Genomic DNA, 22,433 nt, shown 5'->3' with positions numbered 1-22,433 from the left:
TGCTGTCTCAGTGCAGGGACTGTTTTATTCTCAGGCTGGGGGAAAGGAGCCAGGGACTGTCCATAGGCGTTACGAAAACTTTTCTGGCCAAGTGCACCACAAACTGATACCTCGCTGTTCGGTAGCATGCTGCTCAAGTAGAATTTGTAGAGGGTACGTGCTTTTGATGTGATCCCTCCATTAGAAACACATAGTAGTCAAATTACCAGGTTGTGCAATGTTTTCAATTCTGAAATAAGATATGGTATTATTGGATAAGATACTAAAATATTTATCATAATTAATATGTAGATAATTAAATAATACCCATATTACTGGATAAGCAAAGCAACATCCTGAAAGAGCCTAGTTAGAAGGACTAATTGCCGCTGTACCAGTGTGTTTCAGTTTGAGCTTATTTTTACATGCCACTTAAGAGCTGAAAGGTGCCTTTCCCAATACTAGGTGAGAATACAAGATTTCACACCTCTCTTACTAAAATGGTCCACAATGAAAAATGAAGTGATATTAGCAGGTAGGGTGAACTCTCTAAAGATAAGCAACAACCTGCTAATTATCTCTATTAAGCATAATTGCATTTGATTGTTCTATTTCTGTACAGTTTTGCCAACAAACAGAATTGGGTAATTCCCGCAGCCAGAGCCATCATTCTGCTTCTGCCCAGAAAGATGCTCACACTGAACCATTGCTGATTTGACATCAAAAAAGCTGATGGAGTTGCACTAGGAATTGGGCTTGCTTTATCCAGGAAGATGAAATGATTACCTTCAGGCCACTCTCTGAAAGGCCGAGGAGACTGAGCTGATAAAACCGGCTCAGCCCTGAGGGGTTGCAGGTACACCACTTTTTTTGCACAAGCAACCCTGAGCTGTAGTGTGGACTTCTCAGAGTTAGAGCCAAGCCTGCTCATTTGTTTTGAGGGACTGATGTGTATCTTCAAGAAAAGAAAAGAAAAGAAAACCAATGCAAAACCTCTTGATTTTCTTCTACCATGTTTTCTGTGGTGACAACACGCTGAAAAAATAGACTTGATAAATCACTTCCTATTAGTAAAAAAAACCTGACAATTTCCCTCTCATTTTTCTAGTGGTAAATTTAGGTAAGAGGCAAATGAGCTGCAACAAAATGTTCATCTGTAGAGTCAATGTGTCCTAACAATCCCCTTTAAAGATCATCTTGATCTTACTGCCTTGCTATATCACTACCTCAATCTCTCTCCAAAAAAAGCATCTGGATAGATCTTAAATGTATCTAAAGTAGTTGCTGTTGGTCTGTCTAGAAAGTGCATTCTAAATGTTTACTGCTCTTCTAAAGCATCAGTTTTGTTAATTATCTAAAGCATCGGTTTTGTTAATTATCTAACTTATGTTGGGGTGTGGTCCTGTTAGTCCTTCTGCAGTTCTTACAGTTTACTTCAATCAGTAATAACCAGCCATTTTGGAAATGTGCTCTGCTAGGTCCTTTTATTTACCCTTCTCTTCTCCTGTAAGGCATGACTGAACTATTCAACTTTTCTCTGTTCAGACTCCTAAAACCTAGACTCACGTCGGTTCAGCCAGCTCAGATTTCTGCTATCATTTCTGTGGGGTGAAAAGAATGAAACCTGATGCAGGGGATCAAAACTTTGATTAGTGTAAACGATTAATGGCAACTTCATTAACTTACATGCAACTGTATCAGTTTACATTTGCTACAGATCTGCCCCAGAAGTGTTCCCGGAGGGTAAACAGAGGACATAGTCTTCCACAGAAACACCACCGTTTGTTTTGATCTGTATTTAATCCCTGCATTGACTGATTTCAGCATTCAAAGTTGTTTTTTTACGTTAAGCTCCCAAATCTCTCCTCAATCCTGGTTTGGTCTGTTTCTCTGCTTTCTCTCCTATTTGCAAATAATATTTTATCAATTTTCACAAATAAGAATGCGCACATATAAAACAAGCTACAACATCAACAACAAACAGGTACCAGGAGATAGTACCATCAACCTCCAGGAACAGAAAAGATTCCCAAATACACAGAGCGTAATTTCCACCTCCCCTTTAGTTACAGACACATGGGATGGATACAGTAAGATGACAGGGCCATTAATTTGGTGCTCTTGTCTGTTGTGACTCTGATACCACTAGAGTTGTCAAAGCCTTACACCGACCCTTATCTGATAAGGCTGCTAAAGCATGATGTTGCCATGTCATCTTTCTCATGGTCCTCTCGAGACAAAAGTCTGATTGTAACAAAATAAATTCTATTTGTGATTAGCAAACAGACAGTCCTGGCATAGCCCTGTGTTACCTTTCTAGGCTTATATGTAACCTGTCATCTTCAAGAGGATACATTATCAACTCTGTCTGGCAAGCTCACCTTCCTTCTGCTTCTTTTTCTTTCTTCTAGGGAAACCTCCCACATTCCTGTTTGTAATCAGAGTGGAAAGAAATTGTGTAATATAATAGTCTCATGCCTTTGGTCTTAAGTGTAATCACTGAGACCTATGAGAGCACTCCTTTGCTACAAATCCAGAGCAGCCAGCGTCTGGGCCCTTTTCCAGTCTCTTGTGTCTGTGTGTATTGACATATACAAAATAAAATGAGAACAAATAGCCTGAAACATGGCCATTCTGTTCTCTCTCCTGCCGTGTATCTGTCTGTCACCGACTGCTAATAATTTTTTATTGTATATACTGGATTCTGGTTAGCTGCCTCAAATTTGTTTTTTATCATTTGTTTGTAGAAAACCTTCATTTATCTTTCTCCCTGTCATATAAAAGAGTGAGCTTCTTCCTGCCGAACTGCTGTGCTGCTGTTCGCTTTCTTACCTCTCCGGTTAGGTGTTATCCTCAGATGAAATAGTCTAATCAGAGTTGATGGCGATGCTCAGACTCACCCCGCTTCCTGCTAGAGGGTGTACATCTTGCTCTTTGAAGACCCACGGTGCATGACCATAGGAAACAGAATTAAAAAGGCACACGACGAGACAACAATCAGTTTTGTTTGCGTATTTCCTATTAAGTCGTTAACCAACATTTACTTGTTGGTAACAATTAATTGTTAATTTAGAACAACTTTTAAAATGTTGCCTCCTGCATGAAAGGAAATAATTTAAAAGCCACTATGGGGTCAGCCTACTGCTATTCAGCATATTTATCTTTGCCATTAGCTTTTTGGTAAAAAAGTGCTGCTTCTGTCGAGAGGCCACAAATCTTGTTTGTGCTTCCTGTTGCAGAATGTTTATTACACAAGCAATCAGCAGCTCCATGTGGGTGTTCTGAGTCCCACTATCGACGATGATGACAACAGATGCCTGGTGGATGTGAACAGCAGGCCCAGGCTCATTGAATGCAATTATGCCAAAGCCAAGAGAATGAAGCTTTACTGGCAGTTTACTCAGGTAATTCTTACTCAGCAGACATTTCAGAAAGTTCAAAAGCTCTGTTTCTGTTTCCGAAGTGTGAGTAATCTGTTTACGAACAGACAGAACCAGATTTATCCTTGCTTTCTTTGCACAGAGCCAGGAAGCTATGTTTATATTTGATCCCAATGTCAGCTACCTCAGGAGGTTCTAAAACTTGTATTATATTTTCTGAGTTCACAATAAATTATTTGTTTCTAAGGCAAGAGTGACTGCTACAGAATTATCTCAATCAAAAAAATATTTATTTTGGTAGAGTCAAATGCAGAGTAACCTATTTAGCAACAAGAAACAGAAAGCTTTTTTTGTTGTTTGTTTTTTTGGAAGTAGCAACTCAGAAAAGGGGGTAGTGGGTCATTGATGATAACAGCCTCATCATGAGCTACTTTTGCAGTTCCTTACTGCTTTGTGTGTGTGAGAGAGAGATAAAAAGAAGTGCAAGTAAAGGCTGAGAAGTGATTTCACAGTGATGAGAATGTTGATAGGACACCGAGTCCAGGTCTGGTGTCCACACTTCATAACTGATTTAGAAATACAAGGGAGAACTATCAAGAAGCCACAAAAGTTCTGGGGCTAGAAATCACGCCCTGCGGTATAGTGCTTATGGAGATCACTCTGTTCAGTTTAGCTAAGAGGAAGCGGCAAGGTGACTCGGAGCGTATCAGTGTTTCCACAGAGGCACACAGGTTATCCGGATGGCACAAAAGGTTCCAATGGTTGGAAGCTAAAGATAGTCAAATTTGGTCTTTCAAAGGAAGGTAGGATTTTCCTAAGGTAAGAATTAAGACATTGGAAGTTTACCATGTCATGTTGGTTGCCTGGGATAAAAAAAATGAGATTACAGTACTTTCTAAAACAAGTACTTGATTTAGCTTCTGTGAAAAATGTAATAGCTAGTGTGAGTTTGACTGGTCACAGTTGCTGTTCTGCAGTTTTGAGGCTACAAATCTAGTAGTGTACTTCAGCCCATGGGCTGAGGCTCAGCATTAAGGTAATTTTATTCCTGCATTTATTTTTTCTGTATCATGTGTGTGGGTTTGCAAATATCTTTTCTGCCAACTCTTCTTTTTTTTTTTTTTCTCTTTGACTTCAACAGCCATGATCAGTATATTTTAGGACATTAGTAATACAGTTTAGCACCTACCTTAGTGCAGAGAGCATTTGGACAGTAATCAGTAAAGCACATTATTAGCATAATTTGTATTTATACTTGAAAGTAATCCAGATCTTTGTCTTTAAAGGGTAGCGCTCAAGCAGCAGACCTTAAATCCCTAACCTGGAAAGACATCTCAGCTTTCACTTTCAGTCTCCTCGAGGGCAGAGTTTTAATTATGTCTTCTCTCAAACTATAACAACGGGGAGGGGGGGCCTCACTGTGGCCATCTCTGCACTTGGTTTTTGGTACTATTTTAAAAAAGTATAGTTAATGTATTTATTTAAATAGTATTTCAGCAATATTTTAGTAAAATATTATTTAAAATATTATTTTTAGTAAAATATTTATTTAAATAGTATTTCAGCAATATTTTAGTACTGTCCACCTATTCAGTGATTGCTCTGTATAACCCAACCCTTTGACAATTAATGGTTTCTACTCCAGAATACTGCTGCTATTTTGTACTACTAATTATATTGGATCTGATTTGGGGGGCAGCAGTAGAATGCATTGATAATTTAACTATTAAAAGCTTCAAAAATGGTATTTAACTACTTTAGGTTTGTTTTCTGTCTGTATTTCCATTCCATCTTCCAAATACAATCTCCTAATGAAGATGCAGTGCTGTTAAACTAGACTCTATGGACTGTACTTAAGTCTTCTACAAAGAAACTTCTACCCAGGAGAAGTGAAAGCTAATTAGTTGTTTCCTTATGATAAATTAAGAGACAAATGAAATAATTAAAAGCTTGCTGTTCAAAAAGGATTTTGTTAATACCCAATGCAATTAAAATGCCATCATTTCTCAATATACAGCATGGTACACAACCCCTTGTTGTACTTTCTGTAAGCTAGAAGAAAGCTAACGAGAGTAATCAAGGCTTGCCAAGATCAACTGATGAACTCCATTTGAAATGCTCCCATTTAGTCTGGTGAAAGGATGTGTTTCTGTGGATACGCTGGAGGCTGTCTATCTGAAAAGAGTCTTTTTTATTACATTTTTAAAGCTCTAGTATTTATTTTCCATATTATGCAGTGAGCAAAACTACTGAAAATAAGCAGGACTGTAAGTATTGATGCTTATGTAGTCTTGAAGTTTGTGAAATATTAACTAAAATGTAGATGCTGGCCATAGCTTTTTATAGCACCTTCCTTTGGCTGCAAGTATGCTTTGACTTCTCTGGATTCTCTAGCCATTCAACAAGAATGGCTGATGATATAGATAGAAGTACAGCAGTCCAAGTGGAGAATTGGCTGAGAAAGGGAATGGGAACAAGATTTACCAACCAGACCAGATAGATAAATCAGTTGAATGAGATTTCCCTGACCAGCACAAAAATCAGTATTTGCCCTGCATTCCAGACATGTATCCTAAAATTTGAATGAGGGAACTTTCTCTTTTTTCTGCAAAACACACTATACTCTGAGAGGCACCATGATAGTCTGGGGTGGGACATGGATTTCAGTCTGGTTGATTGATAGAAGACTGTACAGCTTTTTTGAAAAAAGATTCTTCAGATAACATTTTCGTCCTCCCTTGTGCTGTTGAAATGTAATGATGAGAGGAATCCTTATGACAAAAGTAGAAAATAGGGGTCATCCTCAGCTAGTGGTCTTGTTTCTGTAGATCTATTACAGAATTATTTAATGCTTAATGTGCATCTTTGATTAGAAGTGTGTGTGTGTGTATATATCAAACTTGATTTCTTTTTTTAAAATTTATCTTTTACTTAGGTTCTAAAATTTTAAGTGGTGTGGCTACTTTCAATTGTAGGCAGCTGCAGTCAGACTCTCAGATGTCCACCGCTACCTTGTGGACAAAACAGTGCTTTAATGGGCGCTCATATGGAGGGAAGCACCACCAGTGCCTCAACCTGTTGTCATTATACATCATGCTGGCTGACTGGACAGAGGCCTGGGGAGACTGTGTGGTGTCTTTCTGTACAGGACAAGCTTACCTTGACAATTCAAAGCTTGTATTACGTGTTTGTATAATCAGGATCCATCTGAACAACTTTCCACGCTCCACAGTTTTGTACAGCTGCCAAATGCAACGAGACCCAACAAAACGTAGGCTTCAGTGACATTCTTCCTTCCAAGGCTTCTTCAAGTGTTTATAACTGTAATTATGTCAAATTATGTAAATTAGCCCTGAAAAGACTCCTGTCAACTGGGTAGTGTTCAAGAATTTTATTGTTCGGGTTGTTTGTCAACTCTTCTCTTAGGGAAATGCTTATTTTGGGAATACTTTTATGCTGAAAAGTCTTCTAGGTGTTTGACAGTTCACCTAGTTCACTTGTTCATTTAATCAGAACAATTATTGCAAAATAGTAGTAAGTAATCACCAGAAATTATACAAGGCAGAGAGGACAGAATTACAAGAATTATATGGTAGTAAAATGGTCAGAATTTTACTAAAATATTAATTTCAACATGGTATCAAGGAAGCTGCTCTGGCATCATGAACCGTTAGGAAAGCAAAACCTAGCCTCAGTTGCCACTGAGTTCCCCTTATTTAGTACCAAAGAATTAACCCTGTTTGCACCCCGTGAGCCCTTTATGGCAAGGAGCAGGGGCACAGGCAGGGTGCTGGCAGCAGCAGCCCGCTCCCCGGTGTAACCGAACGCCTACGGAAGCATCAGGTCAGCAGCCCACGCGCACGGCAGCCCCTGTCCGCGTGCTCAGTAAAGCTGCTGTCCTTGGGGCCGCCGTAGCGATTGCGTCACAGGGCCTGTTGTGTGACAGAGGAGGGGGAGGAGATGGAGGCCAGCGCACCTGGACAGGTAACTCCTTGGGACATCTTTCAGTAGAAACTGCTTATGGCCGAAACCTTGCTCTTCTGAACTGACTGTCTGACACTATTACATTTGTTCTGTGTACTAAGAAATAGTACATTCTAAATGCTGCAGTCAGGTTTTTCGGAAGCGGTGTATTGGTTTGTTTCTTTAAGGAGTTTCTCAGTCTCCAGTCTGATTTCTCAGGTTTATTGCTGATAGAAAGGCAGTTGTGACACAAGGCCCGCCCTACGAGTGAAATTCATCTCTACATACATCACCTGGATGACAGCAGACCATCTAGAAAGTACACTCACGGCATGTTAGGACTCCTCCAGCAGCATAACAAAGGCAAAAGGAGGAAGTTTTTCTGTAATTACTCTTTATCTTGAAGTGTCTTCATGTTTATATTCAGTTGGATAGGGATGTGACTGTTTCTTATGCTTCTAACCAGACTAGCTACACTGTCACTATTTGCTGTTCTGAGAAATGTGACAGGTGAGGGCTCTGTGTAAAAAGAGGTATAAGGAGGGACACGAGGCAGAGCTAAAAACCTAGGAGCTTAATCCTTTTAAGGCTGCTCCATGTTGAATTCTTTTCAGTACAGCAAGCTCTGTTAATTTAAGTAATGCAACTTCCAGTGTGGTTGCCACAGAAAGGTAAGAAGAGTATGCCCCTACAGAGATGGACCCTCATCGCCGACCTCATGGGAGGAGAGGCTGCGCAGAGCCTATGCTCAGCACTGTCACGTACCCGTATCCACCAGCAGTCACGTGTGCCTGCGATGCTAACGTTGCTTTTACATGTGATGGAGAATTGGGATTCTGGTCAGTGCTGCAGGTTTCCGCAGGAAATCTTCTGGTTCAGAAGTGTTCAGAGGGGGTGGTTTATGCTATCCTGAGAAGCTGTAAACAAAATTTGTGGCTGACAGCTGTAGTCACCATATGTATAATTTCCCGAATGTCATAGTAGGAGTTGCTTTGGAAGGAAAAGGGAAGACAGACAAGAGCAAATGAATTACTCAGTTGTTACAGTATTCCACAGATAAACATGATAATTCAGATCTGATTTAAATAGGTATTAGATAATAGATTAAATAGATATTCTATGTAGCTGTATAGAATAGACCTTAAAATTACTGAAAGCATTTACATCTTGTTCCTCCTACAGATTTTGGCCTTTGCCAGATTGTCATTCTGAATTCTTACCTGCCTTTATCTTATGAAATGAAAGGATGTGCAGTACTACTGCTGGCTGGAACCATTACCCACAACCACATCCCAGACAAGTAAGGGAATGCAGGGTGCAGACTGCGTGCAGGATTAAACTGGAGGCTTGTGAAGCAAGCAGAGAATCTCTGTACCAATTTCGTATGCCCCCTTGCTGAGCATACACAGTGCAGAAGTGGAGGCTACCACCATTAAACAGCAGTCTCCTCCTAATGTCCACTCCCAGTTTTCAACCCATTCGTTAGCCAAGGACATCGGTGTGCAAGAGGGATTAATTTCAGTATAGCTGTGTGTCTAAGGGAACAATTGTCCCCATGAACTACTTCAGATTCTTCCATTATGAGAGCCACAGGGTAGAAAAACAGCATCATTAATTTATCAAGAATTTGAATTTATGCTGTACTTCTAACCCCAAAGGATGCAAATACGCTCAATATGTATTTGCAGTATAAGACATGCTGTACTGCTGTACAGCTATATAATTATGCAGTGCTATCTGCCTGGCAGCTCAGAACAGAAAGTGATTGTGATCCTGTTAAAAGAACTACATATTTTGATCCTGCAGGAGAAATATAAAGAAAAACAGAACCTAATTATTCAACTAATTGAGACAACAGACTAGGTTAAGCCCCGTATTTTTAGTGAGGCTATCTGATTTTTAAATAACCAGTGTTGCCACGTGTTCAGTTTTACACCTCAGCCACAAAAGAGCACTTCCACAAGCTCCAGGGCCTCCGGTGCAGTGTTGGTGTCTGCGTCCAGTACATCAGCAGCACTTTTTTTCTATAGTTAGCTATTTTTTGCCTGTCTTTGATCAAATATTACCCTAGCTTGCCTGTATTTAATATTTTAACTAACTGGATAACTGCACAGGGTGTTATAGCTGGAGGACGAGGAACCTGAACAATTGTTCTACTTCGCCATGAGAAAGTGATAGTTAATGTTTTAATTTTCTTTTTTCTCTAGTAAATTTGTCCCTAATTCACGTGCAACATAACCAATATTCTTGTCATATTAAACACTTTTTAAAAAGAGGTGTATTAGAGTATTTGTTTTTTATACTCCTTGACTATGTCCTACTGTAAGCCTACAAACTCTTTAGTCCCATTTATGCAGAATGGAATAGTTTAGAAGTACAAAAATCTGAAAGCATTCAGTCTTTCTCCATTTATGAATACTTGACTTGAACTTAAATATGAAAGTGTATATGCAAAACACATGCAGAAAAAATATTAAATACAAATATTACTATATAATAGTGTGTTTTAACAACTGATGTTAAATTTGCTTGCAGTGATTGCTGTAGCTGGTGGTAACCAAAATTTCCCTGTATAAGTTTAGTTTTCTATTTGGAGTAATTTTCTAGTAGCAAGTTTTAATCTTTGCAAATTAGGTGTAGAACTTGCCAGCTAGAAAGTTTGTGTGTGAATACAGCAGTAAAATGAGCTTTTAGTGGGTGCATTTCAAGTCTTTTCCAGCGTATCGCATTATGCAGTATTTACTCTCCTGAGGACTACATTTAAGCTCCAAAGACACTTGTGCTGAATTAATTTAGAGGGAAGTTAACACATACCCATGTTTTTCCTTCAAAACAGATACCCTATTTGCATATTTTAGCATATAATTTTAAACACCACATTTATTTACAAAGAAATTATTTGTTCTAGTTCTACCTGATTTTTCGTAATTTCAGATGTCCAGATAGGCTCCATCCAAAAATCGCAGATGACAGCTGCTGCTGACAAGGTACTTGCACGGCATTGTAATGACAGACATGCAAAAGAATGGCCAACTCCAGGATGTTTTCTACAACTTGACTGATAACCAACACTTACCAAATGAAGCGGCTGGGTTTCAGGAGATCTGAACGCTGGGTTTGGTCTTTCCTTTGCATTACTGGACCAATCACTTCTTGGGTTCTGCATTTCTCAGCTGCGAGATGGATGGAAGTATTTTTACCTTTAGCATACATCTTTTATTATTTCTAACTTCCCAGACCAAAACAAAACTCTGTCCTGATCAAGTCAGTAGAAGCTGCATCTTTAATTCCAATGGAGACAAGAACAGTATATATGTAAGCAAGGTCTGGCTACCTAGTAACACCCTACAATCCAAGATGCAAATACTTGAGAAAAATGTTCACTTGGAAGGCAATTAAATGAGGATGCAATAATGATATATATGACAAGAAAACAGGGTTTGTTATTTAGGGAGATGATCAGGCCATCAAGTCTGGTATCCTGAACCTGACAGTGATGATACCCAGTATAACAGACAAAAAAAATAGATTATTTCCATTATTGCCTGAGTAAACTGTGCAAGGTTTGTACTGCAGCTGCAAGGACATCCCTTTCCCTATATCAGTTATAATCAGCTAACAGATTTGTGTGGTTACTAGGGAAAAGCCATTTTCAATAACTATATACTGTGACCAAAGTCCCAAAGAGCCCAACCTAAAGTCCCATGTTAGAATATGCAGGTCAATTGAAATACTAGTGCAAATTCATGTCTTCGTTTTCTTCAGTTGGCACTCAATTTATTTCTTGGTCTCTAGAGATTGGTTTAATCACAAGCATATAATGACAATGCAAGCAGTTCAGTTTCTGGGTTAAAATGAGTTAGGAAGCCTTCATATTGAGCACTCAGATTAGAAAACGTAGACTAATTGAATACACCACACACACACACAAGAAATAAAATTGTCATTCAGTATTTTTGTTTTCCAAAGGAGTTACATTTTAGTAAGAGTTATGTCTCACAAAGAAATAGGAATGTGTATTTTCTCTCATCTCAAACCGATAAATCTTTTGGAATCTGTTAAGATGTCTAGGGAAAATGTCTCATCTTTCCTAGGGAAAATATAAAAATCTTGGGTTTTCTAATTGTGCTGAAAGGAGTTTCTTATTTGTCTGGCTGAAGATGAATAACCGGGTATCCCCTATCCTAAGGCTGGTAAATAATAAAGTGAACTTTTCTTCTTTACGTTAGTTTTCTAGGTATGCTATGTTAGAACAATATTTTTGTCCATAAGGAGAAAACCAGAAAGAACAAGGCAGTAAGGTGCTCTTAGGCATGACCTTCAAGTGCATGCTGTGAATGGATTTTCATTAGCAAACTAATGTTGCATCTGGTGCACACTCAGAAGTGGGGAGGGAAGACATGCTAACAAGAGTTTTGCACAGACAAGCAATGCAGAACGAGCCTCAGAAAGCAACACATACAAACATACACATTTGTTTCAAAACCAAACAAAAAGGCAAAAGCTAGGAATACACAATTTGCCACATCACAGCTCAGAAAATTAAATAGATTAGATTAATTACCTCCTCTAGAAGACTGCCTCAGGCAACGGTCCATGCTTGCTGTTTCACAGAAATGAGCTCTGTTCTGAGCCAGCAGTGCACTGTAACACCAGGAGGAGGATTCCCTTCTTGACCCCTAATGCGCTTTCTTCATGAGGACCAAGATTTGATTTGTCTGAATGATCATCTCAGCATGCCCATAAAAAGTTGTTTTATCAGTGCTCTTAAAATTAACCCAGCCCACTAAAAACATCTAGTCAGTCATGAACATTGATGCCTGCGACAATGGATTCAAGACATTTCATATACCCATGTAAATCGCAGTAGTTGTTGCAAATTCATAACTCTAACAATCCTTTTTTTTCCCTTTCTCTAAAGTTCATTTACCAGTTTCACACTGGTATTCACAGGTATTCATACTTTTGATCACTGAAGTCAGACCCCACTAATTTTCATGTAGATCCTCAGCAAAGTCCTATTTTTATTTCATTTTAGTATATTTTGTAATTCCCCACCATCTGAATATTCCATCACACTTTAAAGCATCTTTCTTGCCTTTCTCTGTCTTCTACTTTAGACATCTTGAAGCAAGCCTAGATCAAGGCAGATAAATCAAGCCTGACTTGTTTGCAGAAGTCATTTATATGTAATCTCAGAATGAAAGAGAGAAAGGTAACTTTTCTAAGCTTTTCACAAAATGTATTTGTTAAACATGCAAATAAAGCCAATGTATGCAGCACTCCATCTTTTCCCTAGTTATAATATTGTTTTTCTACACAGGCAGCTACTGTATGGCACAATCCATTAAAAGAAAGATTGTAGAAGAAAAAATTTTCTATTTTTTAGTTAGAGCAAAATCATCCTGCAGAAAACATTGGTGCAGAGCATTAACTTTGGATTCTTTTCTATAGGCCAGGTCTCACTCAAGACTCCAGACATGTTTAGAAACACAGGATTTACCTATATCTAACACTCCTGCTAGTAAAAAGAACTACAAAACGTAGCATTTGTTGTTGTCGTTGTTAATTTATATAGTGTAGAAACACATCTTAAGTTATAATTCAGAACTTTAGAGTATTGAAGTTAGAGCATTAAGTAGCCAGCGACAACTCAGCATAGCGGGTTCTGCATTTACAGTTTTCCGAGCGATGCCAAGTAGGCCAGTAGGCAGTATATGGCAAAAGGAGGACGCCATCATCTCTCGCCAACATGCATTTCTGGAGCTTCCTCTTTTATGACTGTCAGTTCTCAAAAAGGCATTCAATTCATTTCTAAATAAATTGTCCTGTTAACTTGGTACTCGGGACAGAAGCTGTAGTCAAAAGAGCCATGCACGTCATTATCAAGTGCATAGTGTAAATCTAGTTTTTCCTTTTCTACAAAGGACTTACTTATTAAGTAATCCTAGCTATCAGAAGATCAACATGGTACATCATCATCTGGATTTGTTGCCAAAACAAAACCAAACAATATTGTCAGCTGTAAATTCTGCATTTAGCCATAACGTATGGATAAAAGATTCCCTTTTCACCCGCACCCCCCAGAAACAGTGTTCCATAATTAATTTTAAAAAAATTGTACTGTATACCTAGAATATTTGTTTCTGCAGATGTTTTTCTAATAATGTCAGAAAGGTTTCCTGGCCACTGCTGATACAGTAATGATTCGTGTTTACTTTTTGCAAAATCCCTGATGATCTTTCTAGTCTGGCTAATGTACTCCACTCTTTGAAGCCTGCTTCAATTTTCTTAGTTTTATCACCATTTTCTGTAGTAAAATGCATTTTCAGCTATCATATCCTGAAGAGCTCCTTTGTATTTCAGGGAAGGCTTGAATTTCTTTGCAAGGTATTACTTTTTTAATCTTGCTATTAAAAATGGGCCCTTGTAATCTGTTATAAATCTGTGATAAAATTTTATCTATATGTGGAAAATATTACTGATAGGTATAAATCCATACATTCCATTTCTGATTTTTATGCTGTTTCTCCGTAATTTGTTTTCTATTCCAAATACATTCTCTGTATGAAACCGCATTTCCTTTTGCCAGGTTTAATTGCTTTTATTTAAATACTTTAATTAACAACATTGTGTATTTCCACATCCTGAAGATTTAACTGTTACACCTGCAGAGGGCTGTGCCGGAACCTACACCGCTCTACATTCATGTAGCCAATCGCGATTAAACAAAACAGAAAGTGATTGCACCGTCCACTAGTTACTAAAATCTAGTTTGGACATACATATAAGGCTGCATCATTTGATTTGTCACAGCTACAGTATTAAAAATTTATTGCAGCAATATAAAAATGTAGCATTTATGATTATGTAAAATCTAAACCCTCACTCAGAAGTCTCGGTAGCGGAATGAGACGAAGCGTGATGTAGAAATTAAAGTGTTGTAACTGTTGAATGATGCATCTAATTCCATTGTCAGAGGATGTTTCATAGTATTTACTCATTGGGTAGCAGCAAATGGATGTAAGACCAGTGCTCAGATGGCTACCTAACAACAGAACCGAAGTGCAGGACGAGAAGCGAGGAAGAGGGGAAAAAAAGGATTTTATTTTTTTCCTTAAGAAATGCTTTGGCTGATCCCTATTATAACTCCATCTAAGTTTATGTTGTACACAGCAATTAGTTTTGGTTAGTAATGGAAGAATAAAATCACATTTAAAGATTCTCATTTGCCTATCTAACTGTAAATAGTGATCTAAATAGCTCTCAGACAACACCTTTTTAATATATAACACTGCCATATATAATATTTCATACACGTAATAGCAGTTAAATGTACCTTATTTTCACAGGAGTCATTATCAAATATATTAGGAACCAAGCACCTTTGAAGAAGAGCAACAGCTAACAAAATACTTCACTGAGGAATATTTCAATTTAAATAGTTAAAATTAATTTTTGAAATATTTGAACAACAAAGAGCATGTTATAGAGTCTGCTTTACTTGCAGAGCACCTGTTTGCCAAAGAGTTGGAAAATTTGTCATACTGCTTTAGGTTTGAGAAGGAATTAATCGATTGCCTATATATACCATGATATATACCTATATCCTTTATACAACTATAAAGCAGAAATTCTAAAATCAATAACATCATCCAATATTTCCAAGCAATGCGCAATGCTGAAAATACATGAATTACTTTATGGGATAAATTATTCACTTTTTCCTATGAACAGCTTCTCACTGCAGCAACATCCATACAGAAGTGACCACATAGAAGACAAAATGACTTGTAAAAAAATCGAGTAATTTTTTTTAGGACTAGATTTGGTGTACTGATAGTCACTGAAAATTTACCCCAGTATTCTGGGGAAATGAATGAGAAGATCATGCGTTCTGTTTGGAGTGGAGATTATCTATATTATATATACCTCAGCATAATTCTTTGATTCAAACGTATCAAAGCAATAGTGAAGATTAGAGTTTCTGCCTCAAAGGTAGAGAGAATGTAAATATTTGAGGTCGCCAACTGAGGTCCAAATAGAAAATGATAGACTAGTGAATGCAACAATCTATATAGCATATGTGATACGAGACTGGATACACTTACTAACCTTCCAAGACCTTTTTCTGAAATAGCCATGGTTAGGCAAGCTGGCAAGAGCACTTCTTTGTGCTCTTTCTTGTTAAAGAGAGCCATCAGTCTGATTTTCAGTAATGCTGACAGCCTCCAGCTTTCATTTAATATCCCTCATTTTCACAAGTCATCAAACCCTGTCTTAAGTTTCATGCCCAAGAGCTTTTATTAGCTTATGAAGCCCTGGTTCAATCTAAAGCAACAACCTCGCTTCCCCATTTTCCCTTTCTACATTGCTTTTTCTGGGAAATTTGGAAACCCAGGGCAACAACTTGCAGCTCACAGAACCCATCACACCTACGCAAACGACTGGAATGTCATGGATCGCATCTAGCAGATGTGCCAAGTACAAGCAACGACTAAACTGACGGAGTGACTTAGATGTTGTGAATTATTTATTCAGCTTTAATGATGCCACACATCCACATTCAAATCCTTCCTTTAAAATACCTAAACTATGTGAAGTAGCATCTCTGTGCTTTTCCTGCCGAGTGCTTTTTTATTCATATATCAAAACACAACCTTGGCAATCTGACTTCAGGGTAACAAAGAACAGAAAATTACTTGGTTCTTGCTGAAGAGAAGTCTTACTGAAGAAAATTAGCGAGTAAATGTAATGGTAAATTTCTATTAAATACAGCCAGAACTAAAAAAGGTTGTATACTGTGACCAGTAAAATGTCATCTGATTAAAAGGCCTGGCATTCAGCACAAAAGGTAAGTAAAGATAAGGTGAGATTTTTTGGCAAGAAAACCCATGAGCTGTTCAGAACTTTTTGGCTAGGTGTATGTTTACAGAAACTTCTTAATGCATCTTTTGTCATGAAGTCAGAACATGCTTTGTTTTGAGGGGAGTCTATCTGAGGAGCATATCACCCCAGTTCTGCAGTAGCAATGCTATGGAGGGGCAGGAGTTCCAGGTTACATGGTTTGTGTACACTGTACGTAATTCTTTACAAAAAAATTGTATTTAATGTCTCCAGTATTTGCAGAGAAAGCTGTACCACTGCTCTGTCCCATTTGTAGCCCTCTGGATAGGAGGCCTTCTACATATTAAAGAAACTTTATGACAGCTTTCAACTATGCCTGGTTCTGCAAGGACCAATTTTCCAGAGAGGACCCATCCCACTTCACCACCCTGCAGAACAAATATGGGAAGGGGGAGGTTTGGGAACTGTGCATCCACCACCCCCCAATAAACCAAAAAAAACCCCATAGAACAGTTCAGCAAAGACTGTCTAATTACTTTGCACAGCTTATTAGCACTCCAGCTCTAACCTAGAATATATAAGTACATACCTGCAACATGCTGCTCTTTCTGAAAGCGAGTTGGTTTTTACGTACGACAGCCTTGCATGGGACTGCCTACCAAGGATGTTGGCCCATCCTTGTACTGCATGGTTTGCAGGCACATCAAATGGTATGCTGAGATGCCATCTTACTGGACAAATTCTACTTTAGTGAAAGACCTGAAAGGAAATCTGTTACACATGGCAGATACGCAGAAAGTACAGTAATTCTAAAGGAAGTCAAAAGTATTGCTTTCCACTGTGTGCGTTGTCACATGTCAATGGCTATTGGTCATAACAAGACGCGTGACTTGAGATAGTGTTTAGGTTAAAAGTACGCTTATGAAGACTCACTCAGTTTTGTATGTGTCTAAGCCTACCAGCAGGAATCGCTTCAGTTTGCTTTGCAAAACCCATCAAGTTAGTGCTGTCATGTTCAGTCTATTTTTATAAACTAGTTGACCTGGATATTTATTTATCCTCTTGAGACTTCTACTGCCATTGAGCTGCCTCTCATCAATGATCTTAATCCTAATTCTGTTCAGCTGGGCAGAATTCCTCTTTAACTTGTTTCAGCCTATAGAATTGTATTTTATGTATCATGATTAAAGACATTACCCTAGGCTATCAATTTGTTGCCTTTAAATTGGAAAATAGAGGTCTTTCTTTCTTACCTAGGAAGGGGAAAGGGAACCAGATAGGCAACTTGCCTTTGACTTGGCCTGAAGTGTAGTATTACAATAAACCATTTTGCTGAGCGAGCAGTAAACGTGACTGTCAGAGTTTTATACAAGTTTAACTAAATGGTTATAAAAAAAAGAATTAACTAAAAGGACACCTTTGTCTGCATTTGGCTTTAGGGTTCCAAATGCTAATGATGACGGCAGACTGCAGAAACCATTCAGGAATACTGTCGTTTGGAGGCCAAGCCAGTCGTAGTCGAGTAGCAAAATGTAGTGTGAGCTTTCAGTGCGTCAGTCCTGCTTGCTCGCTTCTCTGAGTGGAGTTATTCAGTTCATGTGCTTTAGTGATTAAACAGCACACTAGTTCAGGCCTTGCAACATATCGTGGGTGCGTTGTGATCACCCTAGAGACAACAGACCAGTAACACTGTCTGAGGCTTGCATTAGGTATATGAAAGGGGAAAAAAAATGAACACAATTAACGTAGGCTAACAACAGGAAATGTTAAGTAAGCACTATGCAAACCCTTCTCCCTGTACTTCAGAGCAATTCTTTCATTTCTACGCCTACTGGAAGGCACCAAAGCTGTATAGACTGCATCCTCTCTGAGGGATTAAGCCATGACTCTGCACAGACTTCACATCTCTTAGGAGCTGAGTTGTTCTGTTTCTAACAGGACTTGAGCCTTTACATTTCTCTTTTGTGGGAAAAAAAAAAATCATCCTGCTAAAAGCATCCCTGCTCTCTACAACACACAATTCACACATATTAGCCACTACTGAACTTTGGTGTCTCTTTTATGTTCCATACAGCGGCTCCAATGTACTCAGCAGGGTGATTTTTCAGTAGCCACTGCAGAGTGCTTTGCAGCACATCAAAAAAGAGCTTCCTCGGCTTTTTATCTCCTGAGCCACTTGTTCCTGTGAAACAGAATTTCACATGAGGGCACATCAGGAAAAGAGGAGGGGGCTAGGCTTTTTGTGTGATTTTTTTGGTTGCTTGCTTGTTTTGTTTTTCCTTAGGAGTGGTTTACACTTTGTTTATGGAACTGCCTGTATTAAAGTATTTTGCATGAATACCCGTACTGTAACACCTATGTGTGCTCTGCATGATTTAGAATAGAGGAAAAACATTGTCTCCACTGTGAACACCCTCATTCCTCAAATCCTCAATGGGAATAGAGGGCATTTGGGACCATTCAAGTGAAAGAAACCCTTGACCACTGAAACAAATGGGAGTTAAGCAGAAAGAAATTCCAACTCAGCATGGCAGTATTTGAGCCTTAGTGCTGTGGCCTCCTCTACCTAACAGAGCTCTAAGTTAGGTGAGCAGGCCCCATACACAGTCCCTGGGGAGAAAAAATAGGCACCACAGAATGGGATTCACAAAGCGCAGCCAGCAAACTAGGTGTTTGCCCCAGCCCAGCTGCTGAAGCCAGCTAGACCTGAGCATCCTAGCTCATTCCTCTTCACAAGCATAAAAGCTGTTCTCAAGATGGACACCAGAGTTCATTTCACAGAGTTTGGGCAAGAAGAGTTGTACCAGGGAAACACTTGTGTTTTAGCTGTCAAGGGAGAGAATTAATTCTGTGCCTTCACTTATGCTAGTAAGTTAGAAATTATAGGAGAGATCTAAAAGTACCATACCAAAAGTCATATCCCAGGTCCAAAAATCAGGCAAGTAATGGGAGCTGAACTAGTCTCCCATAACTGGTTGGTTTTCTGATAAGACAGAAAGTGGGACAGCTTCTTTCTCTTGCTTCCTTAGGGCAGGATCTGAGCCGAGGACATCTTAGATATCAAAACTGAGACAAGGACTAACTGATAAATGAAAGATACAGAACTAGTTAACTTCCATGACAGCAACACAAGCACCTCCAGCACCAGCTGGGAGCACAGGGAAGTTGATCTCAGTTTTGGGTTTAGGCAGAAACACTTGTGGTAAACTGTAATTCCCAGTTCAAACACAGGGAACTGACCCTGGGTGCCATGCAACACTGCATCTATACAGAGAAAAACCATAACCAAGCATTTTCATTAAGACTAGAAACTGTATGTTTTGCTAAAAGAAAACAAACAAACAAACAAACAAAAAAAACCCAAACCCAACAACAACCCACAACACAATTGTTTCTTTTGGCAATGAGAAAATATCAATTACCTTAGAGTTTTATATCTGAAGGACCTAATTCAAAGCTCATTGAATTCATTTGGGCGAGGGGAAGTCTCACCACAGTGAGCTTTAGAAGGCCAAAGTAACTTGGGGGGGGTGGGTTAAGGATAAGGAAACAAATACGATATAATAAAGCTTTGACTAATTTCTCACCCGAGTTTCTTCAAATTTCTTGTATGTACGTCAAACAGTTTTTATTGCTTTTAGCTAGCTTAGAGAGTTTATACTCCCACCAGACACCCAAATTTAACTACCGTTATTAATATGAATGTCAATAATAGTTATACAGCAGTGGGAAAATACATTCATTCAGCGTTTCATCATGGAGGTACATTAAAGTGCCTACTGTATGCCTGACCGTCTAGTAATGTAATCAGTGAAAATTGTATCTAGACTGCAGTAGGCCTGCCAAGGAGGATTTATGGGAGCCTCATAATTTTGTGGATTAGTCTAGAAAAGGTCTCCTTCTTACCCGAAGCCATATTTAAAACTTAGAGCTTTCAAACCTAATTCTGCATTTCATTAGCCAGTCCTAAAAATGTTTTTAGAAGTCACTTCTCAGAGAAAGTACCTACTGAGTATTACTGGGAGGAGAGGAGACCCCACAGTCACCTGTCTGAATGAATCAGCACCTGTACTGAATGGCACGAGCCACCCTTGCCTGAGGAACAGCCTTCTCTGAAAAAGCAACCTCAGCATTTTTATGGGATTTATGCCAATATCCATGTGATTATAACAGAAATCTATCACAGTTATGACTTTCTAATGCAATGTATAACACAGACTTGAACAAAACTGATGAGGTGGGGGGTTTTGTATGGGGTTGGGTTGTTGCATGTTGGTTGGTTTGTTTATAGCAACTATTTTTTCCCCATTGTACAAACAAGCAATTTAAATGTGGCTGCTCTTTCCATACTTCAGCTGTACAAATCTGTAGTGATGTACACTCTTTGATTTGCAGATTAAAGCCAGTAATTCTCTACTACACAAGTCCAAGATACTCTAGAGAAAGACTTTGAGACTTATGTGCAAATTACTCTACTCTCTATATCTTGGAAGAAACTTTCCAGACACTAATGTGTACAAGTTATCTATTATCTATTATCTTTATTAGACAGGAGAGAGGGTGAAAGAGCCAACTGAAACCAGAATTAAAGGGAAAAAAATGTAATTTGTCACCTACATGGTGATTCAATTGTAATTTAGGTCTACAGTTAACTGTGTGATAGCCCCAGTGATTTAAGATTTGCTGCTACTCAACAGTGAAGACAGGGCTTTACTATGGCAGTATTAAGCTGAGACTTGAACAGAGAGTCAATACTGAGGATCAGCAACATAAGATTATAAAAGACAGCTCATTTCAGAATTCAAAGAATAAACAATTTGGCATTTTATCCTACGTATAGGACACGCCTGGCCAAGGCACTGGTCCTCTTTTGCCTTTTTTTGATGTTTCAGAGGTGCAGCAGAGCCACTAAGCAAGGTAACTGAAGCAAACAGGAAAGCTTTTGGCTCCTGGTTAAAAAGCACAGCTTGATTCTAGAAACCCCATTTGCTGAAATGGTAACCAGGCAATCGAGGCTGTTCTAAACTGCATCAAACCAGCCTGTGACAAAGGGAACCCGCACTCTAAATCCAACCCAGTGCTTATTTTGTCTGTAACTGAAACGTTTTTCACAGTAGCAGTGGACTTTACTAGATGGACATTGGAATGTTCTTTAATCTATTTTATTACACAGTGGCAATGCAGTAAGTTCACAATGTTTAATCCAAACACTTCTTTTTTTTTTTTTTCCCCCCCATCTTTAAAGGGAGGTCCAATCCAGAACCGAAAATCCAAGCGTTGCCTGGAATTGCAGGAAAACAATGAAAATGAATTTGGATTTCAACTCGTCCTTCAGAAGTGCACTGGACAGCGCTGGTCTATAACAAATGTCCTGAAAAGCTTGTCATCATAGCAGACTAAATTTTTTACCCATTTCTTTTGCTACTGTGTAGCAAATACTGCATTGTTGCCTGCTGTACTGTATTCCTCTTGCCTTCCCCCCCCCCCCCCCGCTTCCTTCTCTCCTTTTTTTTGTCCCTTTGATTTTATTTTTTGAGTGTGTGGAAATTGGGTTTGTGGGCTGAAAATAAGACGTTTTTATTTCACAATGGTGTTTTCATGGCATTTATAGAGACGTTGAATGACAGGTGATGGGTAGGCTATCCTAAAATATTTTACAACTGTAAATAGGAAACAAATGGAGAATATTTATAACTCAAACTTTTATTGAATAAAAAAGTTGAAACACTATTACTATCTAGCTGTCTCCATGGAAATCAGTTTGGAAGTTAAGTGGTGGTTTCGTTGTTTTCATTAACCCAAGCCTGATCTTGGCAAGTAGCTGCCGAGAATCAGTATTCTCGAGACTTGCGGTAAAGAGTCCTGCCTGCACGCTAGCAGCTACGGGGAGGGAGGATTTTTCTCCTTTCTCCCTCTAGGCAGACCTGTCTAGATCACTGCAGCTACTAGTGTGCTAATACGGTAGTGGGGGGGTGGAGGTGTATAATACGCACCCCCATACTTTTCCTCACCAGTACTACTAAATAAAACCACAGAGAGAACCCCAGGGCTCAAGTGAGGCTGGGAGGAGAATTAATTAAAAAGAAGGAAAAAAGCTACAAGAGAAAAGCAGCAGCTACTGGAAAAAAAATAAAAAAAACAGAACCCTGACGTTTCTCAATGGGCTGGGCTCCGTTTCAATGACTGCACTTCCCTTCCAATTGTCTGTAGTTCTCACAACTTTTTTTTTTTTTTTTTTTTTTAAATGCACCGTTCCCTGGCTAC

The 22,433-nt window shown here is 38.9% G+C and overlaps 1 protein-coding gene across 3 annotated transcripts in view; it reads left to right on the top strand.

Annotated features, from left to right (window-relative positions):
- The window catches only part of GALNT18 (polypeptide N-acetylgalactosaminyltransferase 18), a 247,750-nt gene extending 225,916 nt beyond the window's left edge, over positions 1–21,834 (top strand). The window contains exons 11-12 of one of the 3 annotated variants that reach the window (XM_082318956.1): positions 3,219–3,383; positions 21,415–21,834. In XM_082318956.1, the coding sequence (XP_082175082.1) occupies positions 3,219–3,383; positions 21,415–21,561 (312 nt within the window). In that variant the 3' untranslated portion in view covers positions 21,562–21,834. Of the gene's footprint in view, positions 1–3,218; positions 3,384–8,504; positions 8,639–21,414 lie in introns of those variants that run through there. The other 2 variants (XM_082318957.1, XM_082318958.1) reach the window with 2 other exon arrangements.
- The last annotated feature ends 599 nt before the right edge of the window (positions 21,835–22,433 follow it).

The sequence above is a fragment of the Platalea leucorodia genome, assembly GCF_965183815.1.
Source record: "Platalea leucorodia genome assembly, chromosome: 7".
NCBI lineage: Eukaryota > Metazoa > Chordata > Aves > Pelecaniformes > Threskiornithidae > Platalea > Platalea leucorodia.
The sequence above is the reverse complement of the archived record's forward strand: the minus strand, read 5'-3'. Positions and strand labels throughout refer to the sequence as shown.